General features: G+C 41.3%; 1 protein-coding gene across 1 annotated transcript in view; it reads right to left on the reverse strand.

Moving 5' to 3' along the window:
• MEGF10 (multiple EGF like domains 10) overlaps positions 1-24674 on the reverse strand; it is a 130906-nt gene that overhangs the window by 22241 nt on the left and 83991 nt on the right. Inside the window, exons 9-15 of the mRNA XM_061150864.1 lie at positions 19446-19620; positions 17961-18081; positions 17010-17173; positions 14078-14180; positions 3296-3442; positions 1953-2087; positions 1304-1432 (exon numbers count right to left, since the gene is read on the reverse strand). Coding sequence (XP_061006847.1) covers positions 1304-1432; positions 1953-2087; positions 3296-3442; positions 14078-14180; positions 17010-17173; positions 17961-18081; positions 19446-19620 — 974 coding nt within the window. The remainder of the gene's footprint in view (positions 1-1303; positions 1433-1952; positions 2088-3295; positions 3443-14077; positions 14181-17009; positions 17174-17960; positions 18082-19445; positions 19621-24674) is intronic.

Here is a 24674-nt window from a genome sequence, read left to right on the forward strand (position 1 = left end):
CCAGGCCAGCACCCCACCGAGAGGATCCCGCCCTCCTGACTCGGCTTCTCCAGTGGACGGGTGAGCAGCGGGCACCAGGACTGAGAACGCCCGTGCTCCACACAGGCTCAAACCCAGATGGCGATGCTGACGGCCACAGCGGCCATCATTATGACATGATATTCATTCACATGCTGCAGACCGAGGTGGGCAGAGAAAACATCATCCCACGTTTACAGAGCTGGTTATTTAACAAACCTAGATATGCCCAGCACTGTGCGAGATCCAGGGGAGATGGCAGAGAACAAGGCAAGGTCCACAGCACCCTCTGAAAGCTTATATTTTTGTAGGAGAGGCAGGCAAACCAATCAGCCAGCCACCCAGCCAGCTAGTCACCCAGCCAGTCAGCCAAAAACATAGGGCAGTAAGGACTATAAGAAAAAATAAAATAGGGGAATGGGGACAAGAATGATGGGAGCTATTCCTTTATGGAAGGTATCTCTGAGGGGAGGACATTAGAGTAGAGATTAGATAGGCAAAATGGTTTGACTTGAGAGAAGTACTCAAGGTCACATAATTCTTGTCTGTGATCTCTAAACCTGTACTTGTCAACTCCACTCTAGAGCTGTCCCTAGAGGCTTGTTTTAAACATGAAGGTTCCTATTTGCATGTGAGAACAGATTTACTATAAAAACTCTTAATTGGAAGAAACAGAACATAATCAAACTAAATTATTAGGGGTCATCGCCTATCAAAGAGCAATGAGAACCTCAGATAAAGTAACGTTAAGATTATGGGGTAAAATGATTTGCTTTATACTCATACCAATGCTTCAAGAACATAACTACTTAAAAGAAGGAATGCTTACAATTTCTATATGGTTATCCAGTAGGGAACATGGCCCCCAAAAGATAATAAACAAATGTGAAGTAATTTTAAAAAAGAAAAAAATTTCTTCCATAATTGTTTGTACCATTTTTGCCCAAGAGAAAAGGGAAAACAATAGCTGACACTTGAAGTCTGGAATGAATCTTTGAATGGCTTCTGAGTACAAGACCCTCATTTTGCAAAGGAAAATCATTTTAGTGAGTAAGCAAAGTGCTACCTATTTAGGTTCTTTCCAAGGCATCAGTTAGATTTAAATACAGGATCGTTACATAGAACTCTAACGAGGGGGGAAAAGCTATTTAAAAATTAAAAAAAAAAATCTTCTAACTATTCATATATTATTTCTTGATTATTTAAATACTCATATTTTGATCCTAAAGAAATTGAAAACAAATGGAAATACATGGCTGACCAGCTGTTCCCAAACAAGACTTACGTTGAGAGCAGTCACTGCCGATCCACCCTGGGTAACACTGACAAGATCTGTCAATGGGGTTACAGGTTCCATTGTTGGTACAGGTACAAATTCCTGCACAGTTTTTCCCAAATCTGCCACTGGGACACACTGTGAATAAGTTATAGGTCAGAAACTCATAATTACATCTCTTCTCACAGAAGCCTAGACTCTTAGGATAGGAAACGACTTTAAAGGTCATCAACCCCAGCTGTCCCTCTGGTAAGGTGCTTCTACTCAAGAGCATCCCTCATCCTAAATGGGTTCATTTTTGCAAACATCTGAAGCCAAAGACCCCCATTAAGGCATCACAAATCAGGAGACATCTCCACACTTTTAGAAATCTCCACTGGCTTCTCGCTCAGGGAATCAAAATCCTTCCTCATATTGATTTTTCATGGAAGGCTGTTTCCAATTAAAACGGAAGAGTAGCAGGGCTCAGAGAATAAAGAGATTGTGCTGGACTGGCAAGCCAGCTTTCCCAAAGCTCAAAGCCATATTTACAGAAGCTGCAGACACAGCATACCAGGAGCCGCCGCGAGCTGCAAATGTGTCCTTTGGGAAGCCTGAGGACAGACTGCATGGGGTGTGCTCACCACCACATATTTCTGCCAAAGTCTGCGCACCCTACCTTCATTGCAGAGGGCGCCTGTGAAGCCAGGCAAGCAGTCACACAGGCCTGTGATGTGGTGGCAGGGCCCACTGCTGTGCACACACTGCGGGCACGTCTGGCTGCAGCGATGCCCATAAAAACCGGGGGAGCAGACTGAAAACAGAAAGGAAATAGTCATCTTCCCTGAGACATGTTTCTCTCCTATTCCACACAAGGATCTGGTTCAAGTTTGGGATACAAAAAAATTATTTTTAGTGATACTGAGAATTTTCCAAGTATCAATCAACGACAAAAGGAATAAGGGCAGTTTTTAATAATGAAAAGAAGCTAGCAAGCTCTGAATTGCTTGAGGGCAAGCAAATGTCTTAGTTCTCTTTATTTTCCCATTTATGGCCCCAATTAGCCTGAAGCTTGACATAGAGCAGGGGCCTGAAGAATTTTTGTTGAGCAAATAAATGAGAGAATGAAAATTCTAAATACTAACAAGGCCCAAATAAATACTCACATGTTAATCCTTTATTCTTTAAGAGTCATTACTGGCAATAAATAGATCTACAGTCAGAATTAAAAGATTGTCTCTCCTCAAAATGATTCAGGTTGATGGTGATTGAAAAGTGAAAAAGCAAAATGCTTCATAATTAGATTCTTCACAAGACATTATTTGGATTTAAGTATAGAAAGACAGCATAGAACTCTTAGTAAAAAACTAATAATTAAAAAATAGAATAAATGTATCTTATAATTAGTCATATATTCATTTTTATATTACATTTACTAAAAGACTTAGGGGAATCTTATGGATTCATGCTCTCTAACTCAAAAATTCTATTGAAAAAAAAATTTACTCTTGCAAAAAAAAAAAAAATTCTATTGACCCATGTCATCAGTCCCCATTTTTAACTCTGCAATCCTATTTTCCCCAGAGCACTGGCTTTCAGACTACTAGCAGGATGTGTAATTTGCCGCTAGGTTTGGCTGATGTTGACTTCTGGTAATTGAGCTAAGGCCAATGCCAAAATGGCTGAATAAAATAGTTACAGGTCAATGGATTTCTGGAACACCATTTGCAAGGTTTAAGGCAGGATCAAGAAACTGACGATGGTGCCAGTGAGGCAATGAAATCATTACTGAGAAGAAATGGCTAGAGCCCCATCTGTTAGGTTAGTCCTGAGGGATGGAGAAAATGAAGCCTTTGGGGCAGGGCTACGGAGCAAGGACAGCTCTATAAAGGACAGGATGACCTATATCACTCCTCTCTGCCCTCGACTGCAACAGATCATCTCTATGAACTGAGAGATGATAATTTTGTACACCTGATCTGAGAAGGGAAGATGGGAAGTGCCGGCTAACAAGACACTTACTTCTCTGACAAGTGGTGCCTCGGAACCCTGGCGCACACTCGCAGATGCCGTCATCGGGGGAGCAGGAAGCCCCGTTTTTACAGTAGCAGGGAAGGGAGCAGTTGGGGCCCCAGCGCCCCTCGGCACACACGCTGTCACAGTGAACACCTGAAAGGAGGCACACGGGCAAGGCTGAGTGAGAGGCTGGGAGGGCGGGCGCCTTGGATGATAAGTCAGAGACCAGGACCAAGGTCACCACATCAAACCTGAGTTAGCACAGGTAGCAGTGAGCAGGGATGATCTAAAACTTAAAATCCACTTATACACAGCAGTTCATCATACATTATATCATATATCATACCATCATAACATTAAAATAATCCCAGGACTATACTCTATAGCATCATAAAGGAGAAGGAATAAAACATCTTTGTTATACTGATTTTTCTTCCTTAGGAGGAGAAAGCAGAGAAGAAGCCCAAGGGCTCTGTCTATTGAAGGCAAAATTTATCAGAAACACTATATGATTTAGCCCTCAGCACCTTCCTCCCTTCCCCATTTTTTATTTTTTACAGAAAAGTAGGCAAAGCGTAGAAAGATAAAGTAAGAAAAAGGTGGTTAAATAATTTTACATAAAGAAAATCTCCCCCTGGAACAAACAAACATAATCTTAAAATATTTTGAAAATACACTGTGCAAGACAGAAAGATATACTAATCTGTGCCGCCAAATTCCTCTTTAAACATTTAATCCAGTACAGGCAGGATATCACAAATGATGTTACTCATGGCTGTTGTCTAAGTGATTGATTATTGAGAACCCATATGCTGGTATTTAACTCTTAGTCTGGAAACAGAGAAACTTTAGAGTCAGTCACCAGTGAACAAATGCCTAAAATTAACAGAGAGAAAATCCAAAGTAGCAAAAAATAAAACCAGGTTTTATTTCAGATAAATGGAAGTCTCCTTTGTAAATTCGTATTCGAAATACCATAGGGGCCTCTTTCTTGTAAGTCACAGTACTTCACAACTGAAAGAAATGCTCTCTGTATTGAGAGGCAATAAGAATGAGTTATAATTAGGAGTGAACCAGCGACTGCTGGCCTCTGACCAAGTGAAAACATGTTAAGACCCAGCCCACTCCCACTCCGACTATTCCAGAATGCGAATTCTGCTTGCACTAAGGAGGCTGACAAGGCCATGTTTTGTATTACAGTTTTTGCTCTTAAATTGATTAGGAGAAAAGTTACCATGGCCTGAACCTTAATACAGAAGCAGTTCCAAACCCTAAGGTGAACATGGTTAATTGGTGGCCAGTCATTTCTACTGAAATAACTCCACTTTTCACTCTTCCTGATTTTCTCCATCTGAAAGTCTTCCGCAGGGTAAAGACCGTTAAGCAGGCATGAAAAAGCACAGGCCTCATTGTGTCTCGCTGGAATTGACAACAGACTGTTATTTCAGCCTGGACTGCTGGCTGAAGAAAGGCGAGCAGGCCTGTTAGATGCCAACTGGGGTTTAAGTGTTCCCCATAGAATAGGATGTAAAATTTTGGTCTACTATGATTTTTTTTTTTTCCTTGAGCTCACAAATATTTGATCTTTCTTGCAAATCTCTTTTGAAAAACAGAGATGGGATTGCAAATGCTCTACTCTCCAAGCACGCTAAAACAGTCCCAAAGTCTAAGCTAGTGTTCTAACTCACAATTACTAGGCAGAAGCAACAAATGGACTGAGGACCAAACCACTTAGAAAGAGGCTGCAAATCTAAAGTTTGTTTTGCAAACTTGAAAGAAGTACCCACAAAGGTAACCTGTTTCATTCTCTAATTCAAGTTCAGGTTCTGGTCATGAACCAGGACTCCTGTGTTACAGCAGGTAAAATGAAACACTTGCCTCATAGAGATCCAGACAACCCTGGCCATTGGAGCTACCTGGGCAAATCCCACTGAGGATTTTAGAGAAGTGGAAGCTCAGTGAATATCTGGATAATCTGAAAATCACCCTGAAAATTAATCCTGAGTTTTGACACTGTTTTTCTGGGGTAGGAGTTTGGGGGAGGTAGTGATATAGCCATTTACATGATTTAGTTTATCAGCTACTTAACAGATTTTTTACACAACACTTCATAAAATGCAGTTAAAATGGAATGGAATACACTCTAGATCAAAAAGTATGTGTTGCTTTTTCACATTAGAGATTATCATGATTTACATATTAATTAGCACATTCTCAACTAGAGCATGTTAAGAAAAATGACTCCATGGCAGATTGGCAAAACAGAATAAAGTGATCCTTTTTTTTAATATCTATTTCCTCCTCTGTAATAGGTTGGTCCAGCTGGTTAGCATAACCATCAGTTAAAATCAACTTTTTAAAGGTAATTTTCATAAATGTAACAAGGCCCCTGATATAGCAAGGAGATCCATAGCAAAGATAAGCTTTTTTTCACATAATTTACCCATCATTTCATTTCTGGAGAATCAGGTAATTCTAGAGATCACCTATCTTTCTCTAATCTTTCTTTCTAATCTCTAATCTTTCTCACTTCTTTCTCTAATCATATGAGAATATTTCAACAGAGCCAAGCTTACATTTAAATAACTTTTATTTTAGGGCTGCAAAGAAGTCTTTTTTGGCAAGTAAATTTTAAACAATTCTATTACCAACTCCCTCTGAAAATTCAATTCCTTTTCTTTTTCTCTATCACTAGTAACAGTCAGTCATCATTTTGCAGATATTAATGCCAGATCTATTTGGAGACAAATATAAAGCATGTCTCGTTCCGGTGGCAACTCTAGGAAAAACACATGAAACTGTCTTTTTCCCTCTTGCTTCACCTTTTTCTCCTATTGCTATTCCTCCCCTTCAGACCTCTGTGCCCTTCTGTTATCTTTTGCTTCATCTTATAGTCAGAAGGGGATAAAATAAATTTATTATTACTGAGGGGTTGTCGTCTCTAGATAATTAGTATTTTAGAAAGCATACCTGTTAGAAGCCTAAGAAATAAATCGCTGTGAAATTTAAATCTGTAAGGCTGATGCAATGCAGGCATTAGCCCTGGGGTAAGTGCTGTTCTAGGTCACAGTTAGTGTATGGACACTGATGCGCCCTCCATATAAGGCTAACCCTACAATGAAACTCTCTCCAGGGTAGGGAATTGTAAGTTTGCTTTAACTCTTTTATGGGGTAAGGTAGGTGGCTGGGTGTTGTATGTGAGTGTGTGTTTTATGCCCTAATTATTTCCATTGATCTCATCTTACTCTTTGCCAATCTTGCTGAAGTCCTATAAGACACCTTTTTGTTTCCTTGTTTGTCAAAGACAGAAAAGAGAATTCAGCTCAATAAATATTCAAGGAGTCTAGACACTGCTGGCTTGCTCATGACAGGTTCTCCAAGAAAGATTTCCAACTCTAGAGTGACAATGGCCCCAGGAAAGACATATCCTATCCTGGCCTAGAGATCATGATCAGGGAAGGAAGTAGCTTGTGAAGGTGGAGGAGGGTCCCAGGTTAATGGAATGGTGGTGCAAGGCTCAGGCCCTAAGAAGTATGAGTCTATCCTTCAGAAGTGTTGGGGATGGCTGAAATTGGTGCTGGGAAAAGCAGGAAAGACAGGGAGGCAGCCAGGCAGTGGGCACAAAAGGAAGAGCCAAGGATGCCATGCTATGGAGTATGAGCTTCCTCCTGGGTTAACAGTGGAAAAAATGACAAGGTCTTAAACTAAATCACTGGCACCTGAGGGAGATGAATTCCAGAGAAGTACAGAAGAGAATGCAGATGAAAGACCACTCCCCGCTCCCTACTCCATCCAGTGTAATATAAGAATTCTCAAAAAAAAAAAAAAAAAAAAAGAATTCTCACAGCCCCATGAGAGTCGGTGCCTACTTTTGTCACTGCAGTGCCCAGGACATGAAGGATGCTAAATAAATGTCTCTTGAATGAGTCAATAAGCACAGTTCCTCTTTCCAACATAATATTCAGGACTATTTTCCAACTGGATGGAGCAACCATACCATTCTTTGTTTCTCTGAAGATATGAGAAGAACACTCAAACCAGGAAGCCCAACATGTTAATATTCTGTCTACCTAAAATGAGGACCCTTGCTAGCTAAGGGAGTGGAAATGTCTGCCTTACTTATTTGGGGCAAGACAGACTTTCATTAGCTCAGGTCTGTGATTATAAATGTTAGTCCAGATTATAAAGCAACAGGAGATCTAAAGGATATCTTGAGGAAATTCCTTTGAAATGTTTATCAAAGTACAGATAGAGGCTTTTAACGAGTTACTTCAGGAAACAATTTCCTACACTATTTGGAAGAAGGGACAAAACAGAAAGGGGATATCTTTAAATTTGTAGGATTCTCTGGTTCAATGGAAGTATTTTTTCCTGATAAATGTTCTAACACTGATAAGGAGATCTGTGAGGGACTGCTTTTGCCAGGACCAAGGACAAAGAGCTCTTTGATAGCCCTCGTGAGTTGCTAGGCAATGGCTGAGTGATCGTGATAAACTTCAGCTAAGCAGCTCTAAAGAAATGCTCATGCATTTAATGCATGATGCATTATGCCTGCGGCCTTCACGTGAAATCAGCATTCACTAGGCATTTGTGATTATGTGAATACAGTAAATAAATCATTTGGGGTGTCATTATTTCCCCCTCTCAGAGATCTAACCCAAACTCCTGGTCTTGCTTAATTGTTTATATTCCTTATGCCAGTATTGCAATATTTGGGCATCAATGAATGAAGGAAATGATTTCAACTCGATGTCCTATTCCCAAGCAACAAACTACTAAATATCTATTACAGTGACGAGTATGATTTGTTAATAATCACTGGGCTTGGTGATTATAGGCGAGAGGAACCGAAGACACTTAGCAACTGAATATTTGGTCATAACACTGTCCCTGCTTTTCTAATCCTCTGGACACCCAAGGCATACAGTAGTGTAGACAAGAAACTCCCCGACCTCTGTATCGACCTCTGTCCACCCAGTGCCTTCCCTGGGAGCTGTGAGCACCTTCCTGCCACCAGGAGCTGGTACCACCTCATCTTCCTGCTCCCAGCACCAAACTCTGCAGTTGCACACAAGGTGGAGACACTCAGCAAATGGTTGTTAAATCAAAGTTTTCTCTTTGTATACTATTAATATAAATGTTAAAGGTCCATTAAAAAGGATCTGCTATTGGTCACTACGTTGAGAACAATCTTGATAAATAAGTAATGTAAATCAGAGATGTTTGCATTTGCAGTGGCAACACTAAACACCAGAAATCATGGTCTGCCTTAGTCTGGACCCAGATAAAAGCAAACGGGACAGAATGCTGGGCAGATTAGTAAATCTGGAAGCTTGGCTTTTTCTGCAGCCTTTCTTTTAAGAAGGTGAGTCCCTCCCTTCACCCTCACTTTAGGGACCCCATGTTCTGCTTTTAAGTTACTGCCTCTCCCAAGCCCATGTAACAAGCAGACATGTAACAAAGCATGTGCTACATTTTCCCACTTCCCTGCCCACTCCCAATACCTTGAAGGGTCAAATAGTGAGTCGTTCATTTGCTTACTATGACAATTCAGGCGTCACAGATCAGTACCCCGAGTTGCAGCTCCCTTACTCAGCTGGTGAAAGTTGGTGTGTGTAGAGCCACTTAGAAAGGTATCTCTAAGCTTCCTCTAGTCTCTGCCACTGGCTATGAGGCTTTCTGTAGCATAAATGCTCCCCTGCACTTCAACTTCTTCAATCATTAGAACAGCAAGGTAGAGCAGAGGCCAGCCCACAGATAGGTAATCACCACTACAATTACTGGGGTAACTTTTCAAGTAACAGACATAGCCACCAAGTAAGGTTGTGCAAGTTGTACACTGCACAAAAGCCTTTGGCTAAAGGGCTAAGTCAGAGCATATATCTAGCTTGTTGCTTTCTACTACCAAGGCACATACCCTGAGGCATTTCAAATTTTTTCTAAATTTTTACAAAAGGTATTTTATGGGCTGGCAATGGCTCCATCATTCTCATGCACCCTCCAGATTGTCATTCAGTAGGTCTGAAGTGGGACCAAGAATATACAAGTTAAAGGAGCTCCCAGGTGACAATGATCTTAGCCAGGGTTGGGAACCAGGCTGGAAGCTACTTATCCTCCCAGACAGCTGGAAAGAAATCTTGATTAGCTGTAACACTCAGCAAAGAGGTGATCTGGCTGACTGAAGTCAGAGAGGAAAGGAAGGAGAAAAAACAGTGGCATGTTTCTACTGTTTTGGGGGAGTACTTTACAAAGCCTATCACTCCACTACTCTGGAAACACACATACACATACACATAGACCTAATTATATTTCTGGAATTTCAGAATAATGATTTTGAAAAGTCGTCTCATTTATGTGTGTGTGTGTGTGTGTGTGTGTGTGTGTGTGTGTGTGTGTGTAACAGAGGTGTGGAAGAAGCCCAGGACACAAGGATGTTTCATTCTTCTCTCTCTCTCCTTTTTTTTTTTTTTTTTTCACTGCAATCTGCCTCTGTTTGATAAAGTAACCTATTGGCTAAACACATCAATAAATTAAGGTTTTAATTAACAGCATATAATAAAAGTGTATGTCTCTTCTTTTGAAAAATGGTACACTTCTTTTGGAAATAGTATCTGGGATGTCAGATGCAACTTTTGGTTAGTATTTATGGTAGTACCTTTTGAAGACTTATTTTATGACTAGGTAAAATGGGACAATCAATTACAGTATAAATAAATAAGAGTCTCATTTCCTTTAAGAAGAAAATAGACCGTCAAACATTAGAAAAGAGAATGAAGTTACAAAAGTGGTAAATGAGCACCTTGTTGAGAAAGCAACTGACTTCCTCTGTATATCACGTTAGTGCCTGACTTCCTCAGTGTAGGTATGTCCATTTCTTTGTAAGGAGGGATAAAGCTCTCCTGACCCTTTTTTTTAAATCTCCACACTCCTAGGCCAGATCAGTCTCTCCTCAGTGTCCTCAGCGGCTGAGCACTGTGGGTGTCTCTACAGATCTGATCTCAATAATTTGGTCAAGGGAAGAGTCCAGGTTCCCAAGTTAGATTTCACTGATTCTTTCACAAAAGCCTTGCTTTGATCCCCTTTTGCTATCTTCTCTGGCAATTCTCAACATATCACCAAGAGCAAACTCCACAGCAAGGAGAAAGGAAACAGAATCACTTGCTTCCCTGAATTGAGGTTATTTATTTTGCCCCAAAGGCTTCCCTGGTGGCTCAGAGGTTAAAGCATCTGCCTGCAATGCAGGAGACCCAGGTTCGATCTCTGGGTTGGGAAGATCCTCTGGAGAAGGAAATGGCAACCCACTCCAGTATTCTTGCCTGGAGAATCCCATGGAGGGAGGAGCCTGGTAGGCTACAGTCCATGGGGTCGCAAAGAGTCGGACAAGACTGAGCTACTTCACTTAATTATTTTGCTCCAAACCTGATATCTAAATGAAAAGCAAAGTTTTTATTTCAAAATGTCCTTATGAGGTACTCATTCAAAACAAGTTTGTGATGAAAAATGATAAGTCCACCCAATGTTGACAATGAAATAATACAGAATCTACTTTTCTCTTAGAAAAACAAGGCAGTTCTTGATCCAATTGTAGGGTCGTTTTCAAAACTTCAGGAATTTTCTTTTCCTCTGTACACATTTGCTTATACAAGTGTGTTCTGTGAGTGTGGGGGATGACCTCTCTAAACAATGTCTCCCGGCAGCCTTAGATACTTAACAGACCAAGAGTCCACACAGCAGACCCAGAGTAAGACCCTGGAGCCATGAAGCAAAGAGATGGTGAGTAACAAGTGACAGAACAATGAAGCAGCAAAACTTCCTCCCCTTTGGAGAAGCAGACCGGTCACAGATGGACAGAGGATTACAAGATTATGCTGTGTGACAAAGCCACTGCATTCCCGCAGGAGCTCCACAGGTCTAAGGCCAGATGGGATCATTTGTCTTACCCCATGACCCAGACTATGGAATGCAACCAACACATTTTCTGGCTGGCTTCAGGCCAAATCATATCTCCTGCTTTTCTCGTGTATACAAGAGCATGCTTTTCACAGCTGGTTCTAAACCATCAAAGCAGGTGGATACTTGGTCAATAACTGGTGGGTCCAGGAACATGTCACATTTCCTCTACATTCATAAGACAAAAGTAGCCTTGGTGGAGTATGGCCCAAAACAAATGATGTGGCTTCTCTATTAGAAAAGCCCTGAATACATCAGGGGGTTAAAAATGCTATTTGCTTCACTGTGGTCACTGAGAACTTAGTGGTGGTCACTCCATTTGAGAACTTCAGGAACCCTTGTGAAGTCACAAAATCTGGTTTAATTCCTATGTATTAATAGTATTAACATGTAGTAACTGAGAACCAAGTAGAAACATGGGAAAGTGGAATTTCATACTGTAGAGTCAGAGTTATCTCAGTCTTTGCAAGTCAAGGAGGAACTGCAGGACTATGGAGTCCGTGTTTCAGTGGGTAGCTCCCAGTGGCAGAAAATAAAGTCTATTACACAAGCTTTGACCTGTTCCTAAGGTAGCTCTCAGACACTAGAAATCAAACACAAGACAGTTTTGTCAGTTTGCCAGAAGCCTAAGAAGCTCTCAACAAATTGCAAGGAGCTGAGAGACACCACTCCAGAGGTTACTGATGGCATCTTATGTTCAAAGATCTGAAGAGTTAATATTGTTAAATTGGCACTATTCCTGTCATGGATATACAGACTCAATCCTCTTTAAATTTCCACCCTGTTTCTTTGCAGGAATTAACATGCTGATCCGAAAAGACAAAGAGAAATTCAAGGAACCCAGGATAGCCAAACAATCTTGAAAAAGACCAAAGTTGAAAGACTCACACTTTCCAATTTTAAAATTTTCTACAAAGTTACAGCAATCAAAACAGTATGTTACTTACATAAGGATAGACATATTTGTCAATGGAATAAAACTGAGAGCCCAGAGATAAATAAGCCACATTTATGGTCAACTGATTTCTGACAGGGTTATCAAGACAATACAGTGGGGGAAAGAATGCTCTTCTCATCAAATGGTGCTGGGACAACAGGATTTTGACATGAAAAATGAATGAATTTGTACCCTTATGCACACCATATGCAAAAACAAACTCAAAATATATCAAAGACTTAAATGTAAAAGCTAAAATTATAAAACTATGAGAAGAATACAGAGGCATAAATCTGTTATCTAGGGCTAGGCAATGATTTCTTAGACACCAAAAGTATAAGCAACAAAAGAAAAAGTAGATAAACTTAACTTCATAAATATAAAACCTTTTTGGTGGCAAAAGACATCATCAAGAAAGTTAAAGATAACCCACAGAGGAAAAATATTTGCAACTTATATATATGAAAAGGACATAGAGCTAGGGGACAAAGAGACATTATAACTCAATAATAATAAGACAAATAAGCCAAGTTAAAAAATGAGCAAAGTATCTGAAGACATTTCTATAAACAAGATATGCAGATGGCCAATAAACACATGAAAAGATGCTCAACATCATTACTTATTAGGAGAATGGAAATCAAAAATACAATGAGATAAGATTTCACACCCAGCAGGATGGCTATGATCAAAAAAGACAGATAAATAACAAGTGTGGTGGGGGGTGGAAATCTCATACATTGCTGGTAGCAATGCAAAATGGTGCAGATGCTTTGGAAAACAAGTGTAGTAGTTCTTGAAAAGGTTAAGCTTAGAGTTACCATACAAACCAGCAATTTCACTCCTAAGTATATATCAAAAATATATACATCCACACAAAAATTGTACATGAATAACAGCATTTTTCATAATATCCAATGAGGTAGAAACAATCCCAATATTTATCAGTGGGTAAATATTGATATTAAAAATTATCAATGGATGAATGGGTAAATAAAATGTGGTCTATCCAAACAATGGAACATTATTTGGCAGTCAAAAGGAATGAAGTACTGATATACACTCCAATATGGATGAACCTTAAAAACATACACTAACAGAAGGAATCCAGATACAAAACACTCCATATAGGCAAGTTTACAGAAACAGAAAGTGGTTGCCTAGGGTAGGGCAAAGGGGGTGGTGCCGTGAATTGGGAGTAATGAAGAATGACTGCTAAAAAGTACCAATGGGGTTTTGGGAGGGGCAATGAAAATTTTCTAAAATTAATAGTGGTGATAACTGTACAATTCTTTGACTATACTAAAAACTATTGAATTCTACACATTAAGGTGGTGAATTCTATGATATGAGAGTCTGTCTATCTATTTACCTATCTACCCATCTACCTATCTATAAAGAAGTTGCTAGTTATCTGCACTGATAGACCTTACCTGAAGGCTCAAGAGAACTGCCATTGCGTGATTCAATAAGAAGTCATCCCTGGATTACAGATTAATTGTTGTTGTTGTTCAGTCGCTAAGTCATGTCTGATTCCTAGTGTACCCATGGACTGTAGCCCACCAGGCTCCTCTGTCCATCAGATTTCCCAGGCAAGAATACTGGAGGGGGTTCCCATTTCCTTCTCCAGGGTATCTCCCCAGATCAGGGATTGAACCCATGTCTCCTGCACTGACAGACAGATTCTTTACCACTGAGCCACCAGGGAAGCCCACAGATTAATTAGGCCTAGCAGTAATATTTTGAGGGTAAAAATGTATGACCTTCCTGGAGACACTAGCATATTTTCATTTTGTTTGTTTGGAAAGGTTGACCTCTGAGTGTTTCTCTGAGGTAGCAAGAACAGCACCAGGTGCACGCTGGCATGTCTCCCACTTCCCGGAGCGGCCCGTGGCTCTCACCTGACCACCCGGGGAGACAGCGGCAGTGGCCCGTGGAGGGGTGGCAGCCGTCCGCGTGGCTGCAGTCACAGCGCTCGGCACAGTTCAGCCCGTAGGTGCCATCCTACAGGGAAGACAGCGGTGAGGGGTGGGAGTCCCGCAGTGGGCAGCCGCTTAACAAAGAGCGCCCTCCCCTCCCCAACCCCTCGCAGCAGCATGCACTACAATCCCCTCTTCCCGTGTCTTCTTGGCCCCTAAAATACTGGCTGCAAGGGGTTAGTGTTTTCATAACACTCAGACCTTAGTTTACGTCTAGCATACAAATGGTGAAACCAACTACGTCAATATGCTGGTGTGCATATGTGCAAAGATAGGTGAACATGCCAATTAATTAAAAGAATCTTTATCTTATTGCGAGCCATAACTCTTAAAAATATTGTCTTTTTGTTCCTAAAGATTTTTATAAAACAGTTCAGTAACACCTTCCAGGGTATTTTTTTTCCCCCACTGAGGTATAATTCACATATGTTACATTAGTTTCAGGGGTAAAACATAATGATTTGATACTTATATATATTGTGAAATGATTACCACAATAAGTTTAGTTAATATCCGTCTCCGTCCCCACACACAATCCCAGAATTTTTTTTTCTCCTAAAGAATGTTCTATTTGTTAGTGAAAAAAGAAGACTCTGATCCACATAAAGAAGCCCTATATGTGGAATCTTAAAAAAAAAAAAAAAAAAAAGTGGTATAAATTAACTTTCAAAACAGAAGTAGAATCACAGATGTAGAAAATAAACTTGCAGTTACCAGGGTGTAAGGGGACGGGGCAGGGATAAATTGGGAGATTGGGACTGACAAATACATACTTCTAAATATAAACTAGATAACTAATAAGGACCTACTATTTAGCACAGGGAACTCTACTTAGCACTCTGTAATGACCTATATGGCAAAGAGTCTACACTTGATCTTAGCCAAAAGGCCGAGAAGCGATGGCAAAGAGTCTAAAAAAAAAAAAAAAAAGAGTGGCTATATGTATAGGTATAACTGATTCACTTTGCTGTAGACCTGAAATTAACACAATGTTATAAATTAACTATACTCCAATAACGTTTTTTTAAAAGAAGCCCTAAAATTTAAAAAACAGCATAGTTCTAACTGAATTAAGAGCATGTCCATAAATCGCCAGTGAGATACACAGAACTATAAGGAGAAATGAAAAGCTTTTGTCACTTTTTCCTAATTAGCATCCTCTCTCCCATGGTGACATCTGAACACCACGAAGCGTTCTGATTCAAGCTCCTAAGCAGGGTGTGCTGGCATACCCTCCCCTTCATCCCCTCCCAGACCTTCATGCTTTCACACAAACATCCGCGTTGGTGGTCCAGCGGAGATGAGGCTCTTCACGGACGTGATCATTTAGTCTGAGGGGGAGGAATGGAAGCCCCACATTTACAAGCCCTGATCTCTCATGCCAGGCCCTGAGGAACTGAGGGAGGGCACTGCAAACCGCCCACAGCACCAAGCTCTAAGGACAACAGGGGCTGTGAAATTACCAACGGGGGGCACCCAGAACCAGCATTCAACGGGTTCATGCATGATCAGCCACTCAGTCGTGTCCAACTCTTTGCAACCCCATGGACTGCAGCCCACCACGTTTCTGTGTCCATGGGATTTTCCAGGCAAGGATACTGGAGTGGGTTGCTACTTTAGTAGATGTTAAATGGCATATTCACTTGTCTAGTGATTATTAAGATAAAATATTTTTTAAATTAAGTTCTACTAATGTTTGCCCAGGCTTATAGGATTTAGCTTTGCTATAATATGAGCCACTAAAAACCATTTCCAGCCTTGGCTGATTTACTAATGCATCTAATAACCATACCAAAAAAACAGACAAGATGGTGTAGATTTGCTTTGTCTACACTTAGACTCGTGTTAAGTGAAAGGTGATTTTAAGCCCATCTCAGAGCACTGAAAATCTGCTCACTGGAGGATGACAGGAGGCAAAACGAACAAAACTGTGTCCTAGGGGTTTGGAGGGCACGGAATAGATCCTGGGCTCTCTAGCTGGGAAATGGGTTGCACTTAATGAGGAGGAAGCCCAAGGAGAAAAGCGCTCTGTGGAAGGGCCCCCTGGAGCTGTCCAGTTCAGGGGGTCATGATGTCACTTTATCATCACATGATCCCCAGGAGGCACAGCATACACACCACTGAGAGAATGCTTAATGGCTCAGGAGAAAATAACTGCCTAGGGTGAGAAAGCTACGGAATAGAGGGAAGGAAACTGGCCCCGTACTTTAGAGGGAGAAAGTGAAATGGGCTGTTACTACAGAAAGCACTGTCCATTGCCCACTCTTATTGGCCTGCGGCAGACTCAGTACGGGGTCGGGGGTGTATCTCCAAAGTAGGTGAAGGGAGGGAGTCGGCACTGAACCATGGAAATCTATGGAGATCTGGGTGACTCCAGAGATATTTGTCCTAAAAGACGGCTGTTTCCAAACCTTTCACCACCTCACTGAACCCTTCTGTGACACCATCACCACCCCCCTTTCACTGCCCTGCCACTTTCCACCCCAAAGGCTGGGGGATTTCCATTATAATGGAAATACAATATTTGGAGAGTTGACAGGCATACACTGGATGTTTGACAAATACTGATGACTGGTTGCCATGAAGAGATGGGTATATTAGAACAGAGAAAACAGAGGGGAGAGGTGGGAGGAACCAGGAGAGAGAGGATAAAAGGGATTCTCACAAAGCTGCCTAACCAATTTCCGCATCTTTCCCTCTTCTTATCCTGTATCCATTCTGAGTTCAAACATCTCAATTCTTCTTCAGGGACTCTAGTATGGTTCACAATAAGGGACTTTAAATCATGAAGTCTGCAAAAAACAAGCTAACCCTCTGCCATGGGATCCCCCTGGCCCTCCCAGCTGAGTCATACCTGGCAGGGAAATTCACATTTCTCCCCACGCCATCCAGGCGCACATGTACAGGTCCCGTCCAGGGTGTTGCAGGCTCCGCCGTTGAGGCACTGGCATGTTAAGTTGCAGCCAAAGCCCCATGTGCCACTGGGGCAGCTGATGGAGCAGTCCACCCCGTGCCAGCCTGCCATGACAAGAGCGCCAGGGCACGTGAACAAACAAAGGCAGCACGGAGCTGGCCAGCCTCTCCCAGCCACACTTCCCCTTAGAAACATCTTGGAGGTAGGCAGCAGTGCCCCTGCCCTAGCGCAGGGAGCATGGCGCTGCTGTGTAAAGCCTTTCTCAGAACTGAACCAGAGCACCAGCACAGTGTCAAGGATGCCAACAGTGAGAAGCGCTACTGGGCTACTGGGGGGCAAAGAGATCAAGTTGGGGGCACCTCACCATCTAACATGCAGTGATGCACACTGGGATGTGGAGTTTTGTGCAGGTCAGGAAATAAAATATTTATGTGGGAAGGAAAAGGAAAGTGCGTTTGAAAGAACATCCCCATCTTTAAAGCAGGACCCCATGAACCATGAACAGTGAGTGTCCACAACCCTGGCTGCTGCAGAAACTATGGATAAAGATGCTCTGGCCCCCACGTACAATCAGGTGCTTGACTGCATCTCTCGTCAGGACTCCAGGCCAATGGATTAAGGGGCATGAACACAGGTCTGCTTGCTTACTCTTCCCCAAAGCACAGAGACTCATAGATTTTGGAGCTGGCAGTGACTTCAGAGATCATCTCACTGGAGCCTCTCCCCTTGACTCTGGAAAGCAGGAGAGCCCTTCCCGGGTTAGGGGGTTTGCTGAGTTCAGGCACTGTATTTTGGCAAAGCTGGAGCTAGAATCCTGGTCAAGGTTTCTTTCCCGTGTCTTTAGGAGCTAACAGGACCGGGATCAGATAACAGACTCATTCACCCACTCACCTGCGTTGCAAGTACAAGATCCATCCACAGGAGAGCAGACAGCGTCATTTTTACAGCTGCAGACCGAGGAACAGTTTATCCCATAGGTCCCCAGAGGGCATGGGATGGAGCAGTCAATTCCCTAGACAAGCGCAAATAGGAAAATGCATGCAGTTTGACCACCTGAAATAGGACCAACCCAAATATACAAAAATATATCTTGGCCATGCTGATTATACTCTCTCTCTCATTTTAACACACTGTATTTTTTTAAAGAGTTTTATAACTGTACAGATATACAAACTGTACAGATCCAAGGGCAATGCCAGCTGGTCTATATTTGGGATACAAGTATTGAATATGACCCAAAAAACCCCGCTGCCATCATTATTTTTCCTTGGTAGCAAATACAAAATCCTCTGTCCTTGCTCATACAAGTAGATACGCAGTTGTATAATTATTGCAGCTGTAAAATTATTGTCTATAGATAAACATAAATATGAACTATATACTAAATTGCAATGATTCTTAGACTGCTTTATGTAATATGTAATATGATCAGTAGGTAAAGCAAAGAAACAGAACACATTTAGCCTGCAGCATGATTCAATTTATTATCTGACAGGGAGCATTAAACACAGAAGTTGGTCACTGAAGGTGACTGGAGGTCACCTCCTTTCAAAGCAGAAGAGACGAAGAGACTCTTAAGGCTAATTTAAGGGCTCAACCAAAGCATTGTGACCCAGGTTAGAAAACCCTGTAAAGATCTCAGCTCTGAGACTTTGTGACCCACTCATTCTATATTACGTGCTCTGGAATAGTCATTAACATTCTTCACAGTTTAATGTTCTCTTTATTTTTTTTTTTTTCTATCCAATGAGTTCTATAATTTTCTCTTTAAAATGGGAGAAAATAATTCAAAAGCAGCCCATTTTCCTTTAAAACAAAAATTCCCAATCTGTGGCTAAGAAATCCTGGAAACTAGCAAAATTCTGCTCAATGAGCTTACAGGCATATTTGAAAGGTCTGGATTCTCAAAGGGACTGAAACACTTACATACTACTAATCCTTGGCTGTTAATACATAATAAATGCTAACTATGCCTTCAAATTCCATGGAATTAAAACATAAACTGTGGACAATAAAACATATCCTATTTGGAAAAGTAATTTCTTTGCTGCCTATAAATTATCTACATGATGAGATAATCACATGGTTACATAAGGAATAATTAAAATACATCTTACTTCATGATATATATTAATTACATTATTAAATGTTAATGCCACTTTAGAGTTTTACCAGCTTGCCCAGGCATCATTCTCAAGTAATTACTTATATCTCTTATTATTTTTTTTCTCTTTATTTTCTTCCCTGTTAATGATGTGAATGGTTTTTAGCACATTCCCTAGGCTTCAGAGAAAAGTCATATAAATTGAGGTATCAGTGTGCTCCAAGCTGCACCCCTCCGCGCCTCCTTCTGTGGAAGGAGCCCAAGCCACTCACTTTGAATCCTGGGGCACAGACGCACTTTCCTGTCACACTGTCACAGTCAGCCCCGTTCTGGCAGCTGCAGATCTGTTGGCAAGCTTCCCCATAGAATCCAGGAGAACACGTCTCATTACAGTAGAGTCCCGACCAGCCTGGCTTGCAGGCACACTCTCCAGACATGGGGTGACAGCTGAGGGATGTGGATGAAAGGAGCAAGTCACTCGCGGGTAAACATGACACCCAAGGCTTGTACAAATGTTGCTCTAGCCACGATCACGAATTGTGTTGGTAATTCCATACACAACAATTTAAACTTCATTCTCAGGCTTGATATGGTTTAATTAATCAGCTGAAACCTGACTGGTACCACAAACGTTGCATGAAATCAGCATCATGCTCTAGCAGGACGACTCTTCTAACTGTGTCCCTTTGTCTGAAACTCATTTTAATTTTTGTCAAGTGAAAGCACTAATACGATAAGAGGTCAACTGGATAAGATGATCTGAAGAACTCCATCCAATAAACACCACCAAGTCAGTTAGCAGGGGTGATGTGCAAGGAACCCCAGAAGCAGTGACCTTTTCAGCCTAGCCTACTTCTCTCCGCTCCCCGTACCTGGTGGCGGAGCAGCTGCCTCTACCTGAAACGGCAGCCACGTTGATGGGCCAGGCAGCCAGCTGTCATCCCACAGCAAATGGACACATCAGCTGTGCTGAGGCACAGGTTACGGAGGCTCACACAATAGGGTGCTCTGTATCGCTCAAAACACATGTGCTTCTCGCCAAAGGAAAATCTGAACCGTCAAACCAGCTCTGCTCACAACTGGAAGACTGCTGAAGATGGTCTTCCTCCCCTAATGGAGATAAAACCCTCCCCTTAACTTGGGCCGTGACAAAACCCACCATCTCATCTAGACATCTGCTAAATGACCTCTCACCAGAGGACTGTTCACAGATTTTCTGCAAAGAACCATGACCTGGAAGGGATGAGGACTGAGGCTGTAAATTCCAGCTCTCCCACAACCTGGCCAACCACAATGAAAGCATATAACCTCCCTGGGCCTGACATCCTAATCTGTCAAATGAGGGTCTCACCACACATCATAATCTCATTTCCTGTCTTTTTCTTAAAGAAAATGGCTGTGGGTTAGAGAGTTTGCTACTCATTTTCAGAAATTTATTTCAACATGCTTTTGGACCCCTGTTGCAACTAAGTGCCCATAAACAAAGGCATAGGCATCCGTCACAAGCATGACCCAGGAAACACGGAAGGAAGGAACAGCCAAGCACAACCCTCTATATAAGATGGTTTCTTGGGTATAGAAGATTTGGATTCCAAAAACAAGGTCTGAATCTCAAATCTACTTAGGATTAGTCAGATCTACTTATCTGGTATCCTTGGGCAAAAGACCCAACATCTCCATGGCTTCTCACACTCAACCCATCAAAAATAGAGCCCCGGCTCTCCCCTTTCACCATTCCTCACTCAGTGCTGCCTCTCCATTACTTCCCACTAAAGCAATGGGACCAACCAGCCACTCAGTGGTTTAAGTTAAAAACCTCAGTTATTCTTAATAACTCTCTCTCTCATCTCCTGTGCTGACTTCATCACTAGGACCTAACCATTCTAGCTCCACAATATATCTCGACTCTATCCATATCTCTCCATCGTCAGTGTCACCATCCTACTCCAAGGCAAGGGCATCTGTGTCCTCCATTCCTGAAGAGCCTTTCAATCTTCCTCCCTGTGTTCACTCATGAATCATCAACTAAAAAACAGGTCATATGGTATCACCATCCTTAAAATTCTTCAAAGGCTCCCTTAGAAGCCTACACTCAGAATAAAATCCATAATGCTTAATACAGCTACATTGAAAATTATTTACTGTCTAAACCAGGGCATTTTTAAGGATGAAGAGGAAATTACTATTAATTACATTAGGACAACAGACCTAAACCAAACAGTTCCGAGACATTTATCCGAGACATCGGATAAATGATGACCTTAGGAGTTGGTGATGGACAGGGAAGCCTGGCGTGCTGCACTCCATGAGGTTGCAATGAGTTGGACATGACTGAGCAACTGAACTGAACTGAAACACAGCCCAAAGGCCTTCATCAACTGGTCACTGCTTACTTTTCAATCTTTTCTTTCAGCATTATTCTCTCTCTTTATTACTATGCTCAACTGCAATAGATTTCTTTTACTTTGTAAGAGCATCGAACTTTTTCAAAGTTAACGGCTTCACATGGGCTTATTCCATGTGCCAGGAATGCCATCTCTCCACTCCTGGCCTACGTCTCTCAATCTTATCCTTCCAGGCCCAGCTTAAATCTCTCCTCCTTAGAGAGCCTTCCCTGACCATATTTCAGTTAGGAATCTCCTGTTATTCTCTTTCATTGCCCTCTGCTCATCTCACTTATCACGATCTGTAATCATGCTTATTCTTACCAGCCTCCCCTTGTCTCCCTTCCCCTCTAGGCTTCGATCTCCAGAAGAATGAGAATTAAGTGTGTTTCACTACCATACAGTGAAAGTGAAAATGAAGTCGCTCAGTCGTGTCTGACTCTTTGCGACCCCATGGACTGTAGCCTACTGGGTTCCCCCGTCCATGGGATTTTCCGGGCAAGGGGACTGGAGTGGGTTGCCATTTCCTTCTCCAGGGGATCTTTCCGACCCAGGGATCGAACCCAGGTCTCCCGTATTGCAGGCAGACACTTTACCCTCTGAGCCACTAGGGAAGCCCTTACCATACAGTAGGCCCATGGTAAACATAGATTGAATGAACAGGTGAAAACATCAGCGCTGATGTGTGTGTGTGTTGGCGGGGGTGGGGGGCGGGGCACAGAATCTGCCTCCCCTGATCTCTCCAAGTCATCCAGCCTTGTTAAGTTATAATTTGTATGTCTGCATACAAAAGCCAGATGTCCCCTAAAATTAGTTTTTAAAATGTCAACTTTATAGCTTAAAAGGAATCACCATTAATTGCAGGGAACAGTCATTTAAGTGACATTTATGATGATGCTGCAAGTGGGTGTATAGACCAGCACTGAATGTGTGCTAACACCCTGCTATGCAATCCATGTGGATGATTTCATTTAATGTTCACAACGTTAGGTATGACTCTATTTTATAAATGAGGGAACAGAGACCTGGAAAGAGGTACTAATTATTCCAAGTCTCACACAGGTAATGGCAGAATCAAACTTGAACCCAGATTTCTTTTTTTGTTTCCACACCAAAGGAAAAGGAAATGTGATAGCAGTCTGATAGGAGGGCTAGATATGAAAAGGAATTGTTAAGACTTAGGATTTTGCACAGATAAAAGGGTTGTTATTAGGACCAATAGAAGCCTGAATTGTGCAAAAAGCAGGGACAAATTTAATTTTATTTTAATAAGGCCCTATGTATGAAAAAAAGAAAAGAAATATTCCAAATGATGAACTGGTTAAAGTAGTTTACCTTAAGATAGATACTATTTTTAAAAAGGACATCTTTTGGTAAGAATTGTTACTCAATGATAAAAAGCAAAAAGCAATATACATGGTATAGATATAAATGTTAAACAGAATAGACAACTCAGGGACAGGGAATTGAACTAAGCTAGAGGCAGACAGAGAAATTGATATTCAATGCCCCCCAGAGAGTATTAGTGCAGCACACTGGTTCTCAGATTGATTGACACCAAAATTAGTATTCTGCAATTTGTAATTAGATGTAGGAAGCCAGAGCACTTTGGAGGCATTTGATGGGTTCTCATGCAGGCAGCTTAATTGGTAATGAGATTTACGTTGTTAGAGGAGCAGAGTGGAGGTTGAAGGGTAATATCCTCCTACCTGATTTCTTTCTAAACAACAGACTGCTTTGTGTAATACGGAAATCGGATTATACACAGATTGGAATACGTACCATTTTATACATTTACATATACAACTAGATAAAAACATTCTAGTAAATTTTTCAATTTAAGAGTTCAGTTGTTACAGGTATCCAATATAATGTTGGCTAAAATAGAAAGAATCACTGAACTTCCTTGTATTCATTTCCTTAGATATTATTAATGCTCAAATATATGACAATTAGGTGGCATTTGCAAGTAGGCACATCCTGATTGCCCACAGCTATTAAATGTCCTTATTAACAAGAGCTAATATACATATCTCATGCGGAATCTCAGTGAATCTTGAATTTTGTTTTCCTATTCAAAATTATTCCCACTACAGAAGTCAGTTTTAAGAATTCCAGGTCACAGAGAATGCCCTTAGGCTCTATAATAGTACTGTAATTGAAAATACTAGCATCACTTATAAATATATTTAAAGTCATCTCAACCTTATGATAGCTTGAAAAATAAAAATGGTTACAAATGCATTGTAACTCCATCCCCTAAGAAGTGGAGTATTAGGAACCTGGACTTGGTTACGACACCTTCTCTGTCTAGAGAGACATCAGCAAACATGGGATAACCAAAGGTTTGAAAAGTGTTTGCATGTTGGAGCTTGCCCTGTCTCTTGCAGCTGTTGAGAAGCCAGTTACCATGTACAGAAGCTCAGACTAATGTGCTAGATTGCTGGGGACATATGGCTCAGGCAGTCCCATCACTCAGCCAAATGCTAGACACGTGAGTGACACAGGAAATCCAGCCTCTAATTGATCTGCCAGCTGAATACACACAGACCACCAGAAGAACCACCAAGCTGAGCCCAACCCAAAGAGTCAAGCAAGAAATCATCAATAAATAAATGTTGTTGGATAGGCTTTTTGTTTGTTTGTTTTATGCAGCAAAACTAACTCATACAAACCCTTACTCAAATATATGACTTCAATATATGTCAATATGTGAACATTCACAGAACTCAAAATTTACCTAAAGATTCTATAAATTAATAGCTTTCATTTCATTAGTTATCTCATTAATTATAACAAAGGATTTTAGGATAGACATCATGTATTATGCAATAGCAAGCTACACTCTTGCCTGATTAAATGGTAGGCTAAACTTTGAATTAATACAGAGATTCTATGCCTTTTGGTTCAAAGGAACTTTGTGTTTTCAAAAATTTTACAGAGAAGTCCAAGATTTAAGAGTAGAAGGGTGGCTCCAACTGTGAATTCAAAAAGACAAGAGTCATATCTGTGTAACTATCAAATAAGTTCATTTACTTCTTTGTTAAAGCATATGTGCTTAGATACACATGAGCTATGTCAAAATTATATAGTATTGACATCAATCAAACAACTGTC

Source organism: Dama dama, chromosome 9 (assembly GCF_033118175.1).
Source record: "Dama dama isolate Ldn47 chromosome 9, ASM3311817v1, whole genome shotgun sequence".
NCBI classification, from domain to species: domain Eukaryota; kingdom Metazoa; phylum Chordata; class Mammalia; order Artiodactyla; family Cervidae; genus Dama; species Dama dama.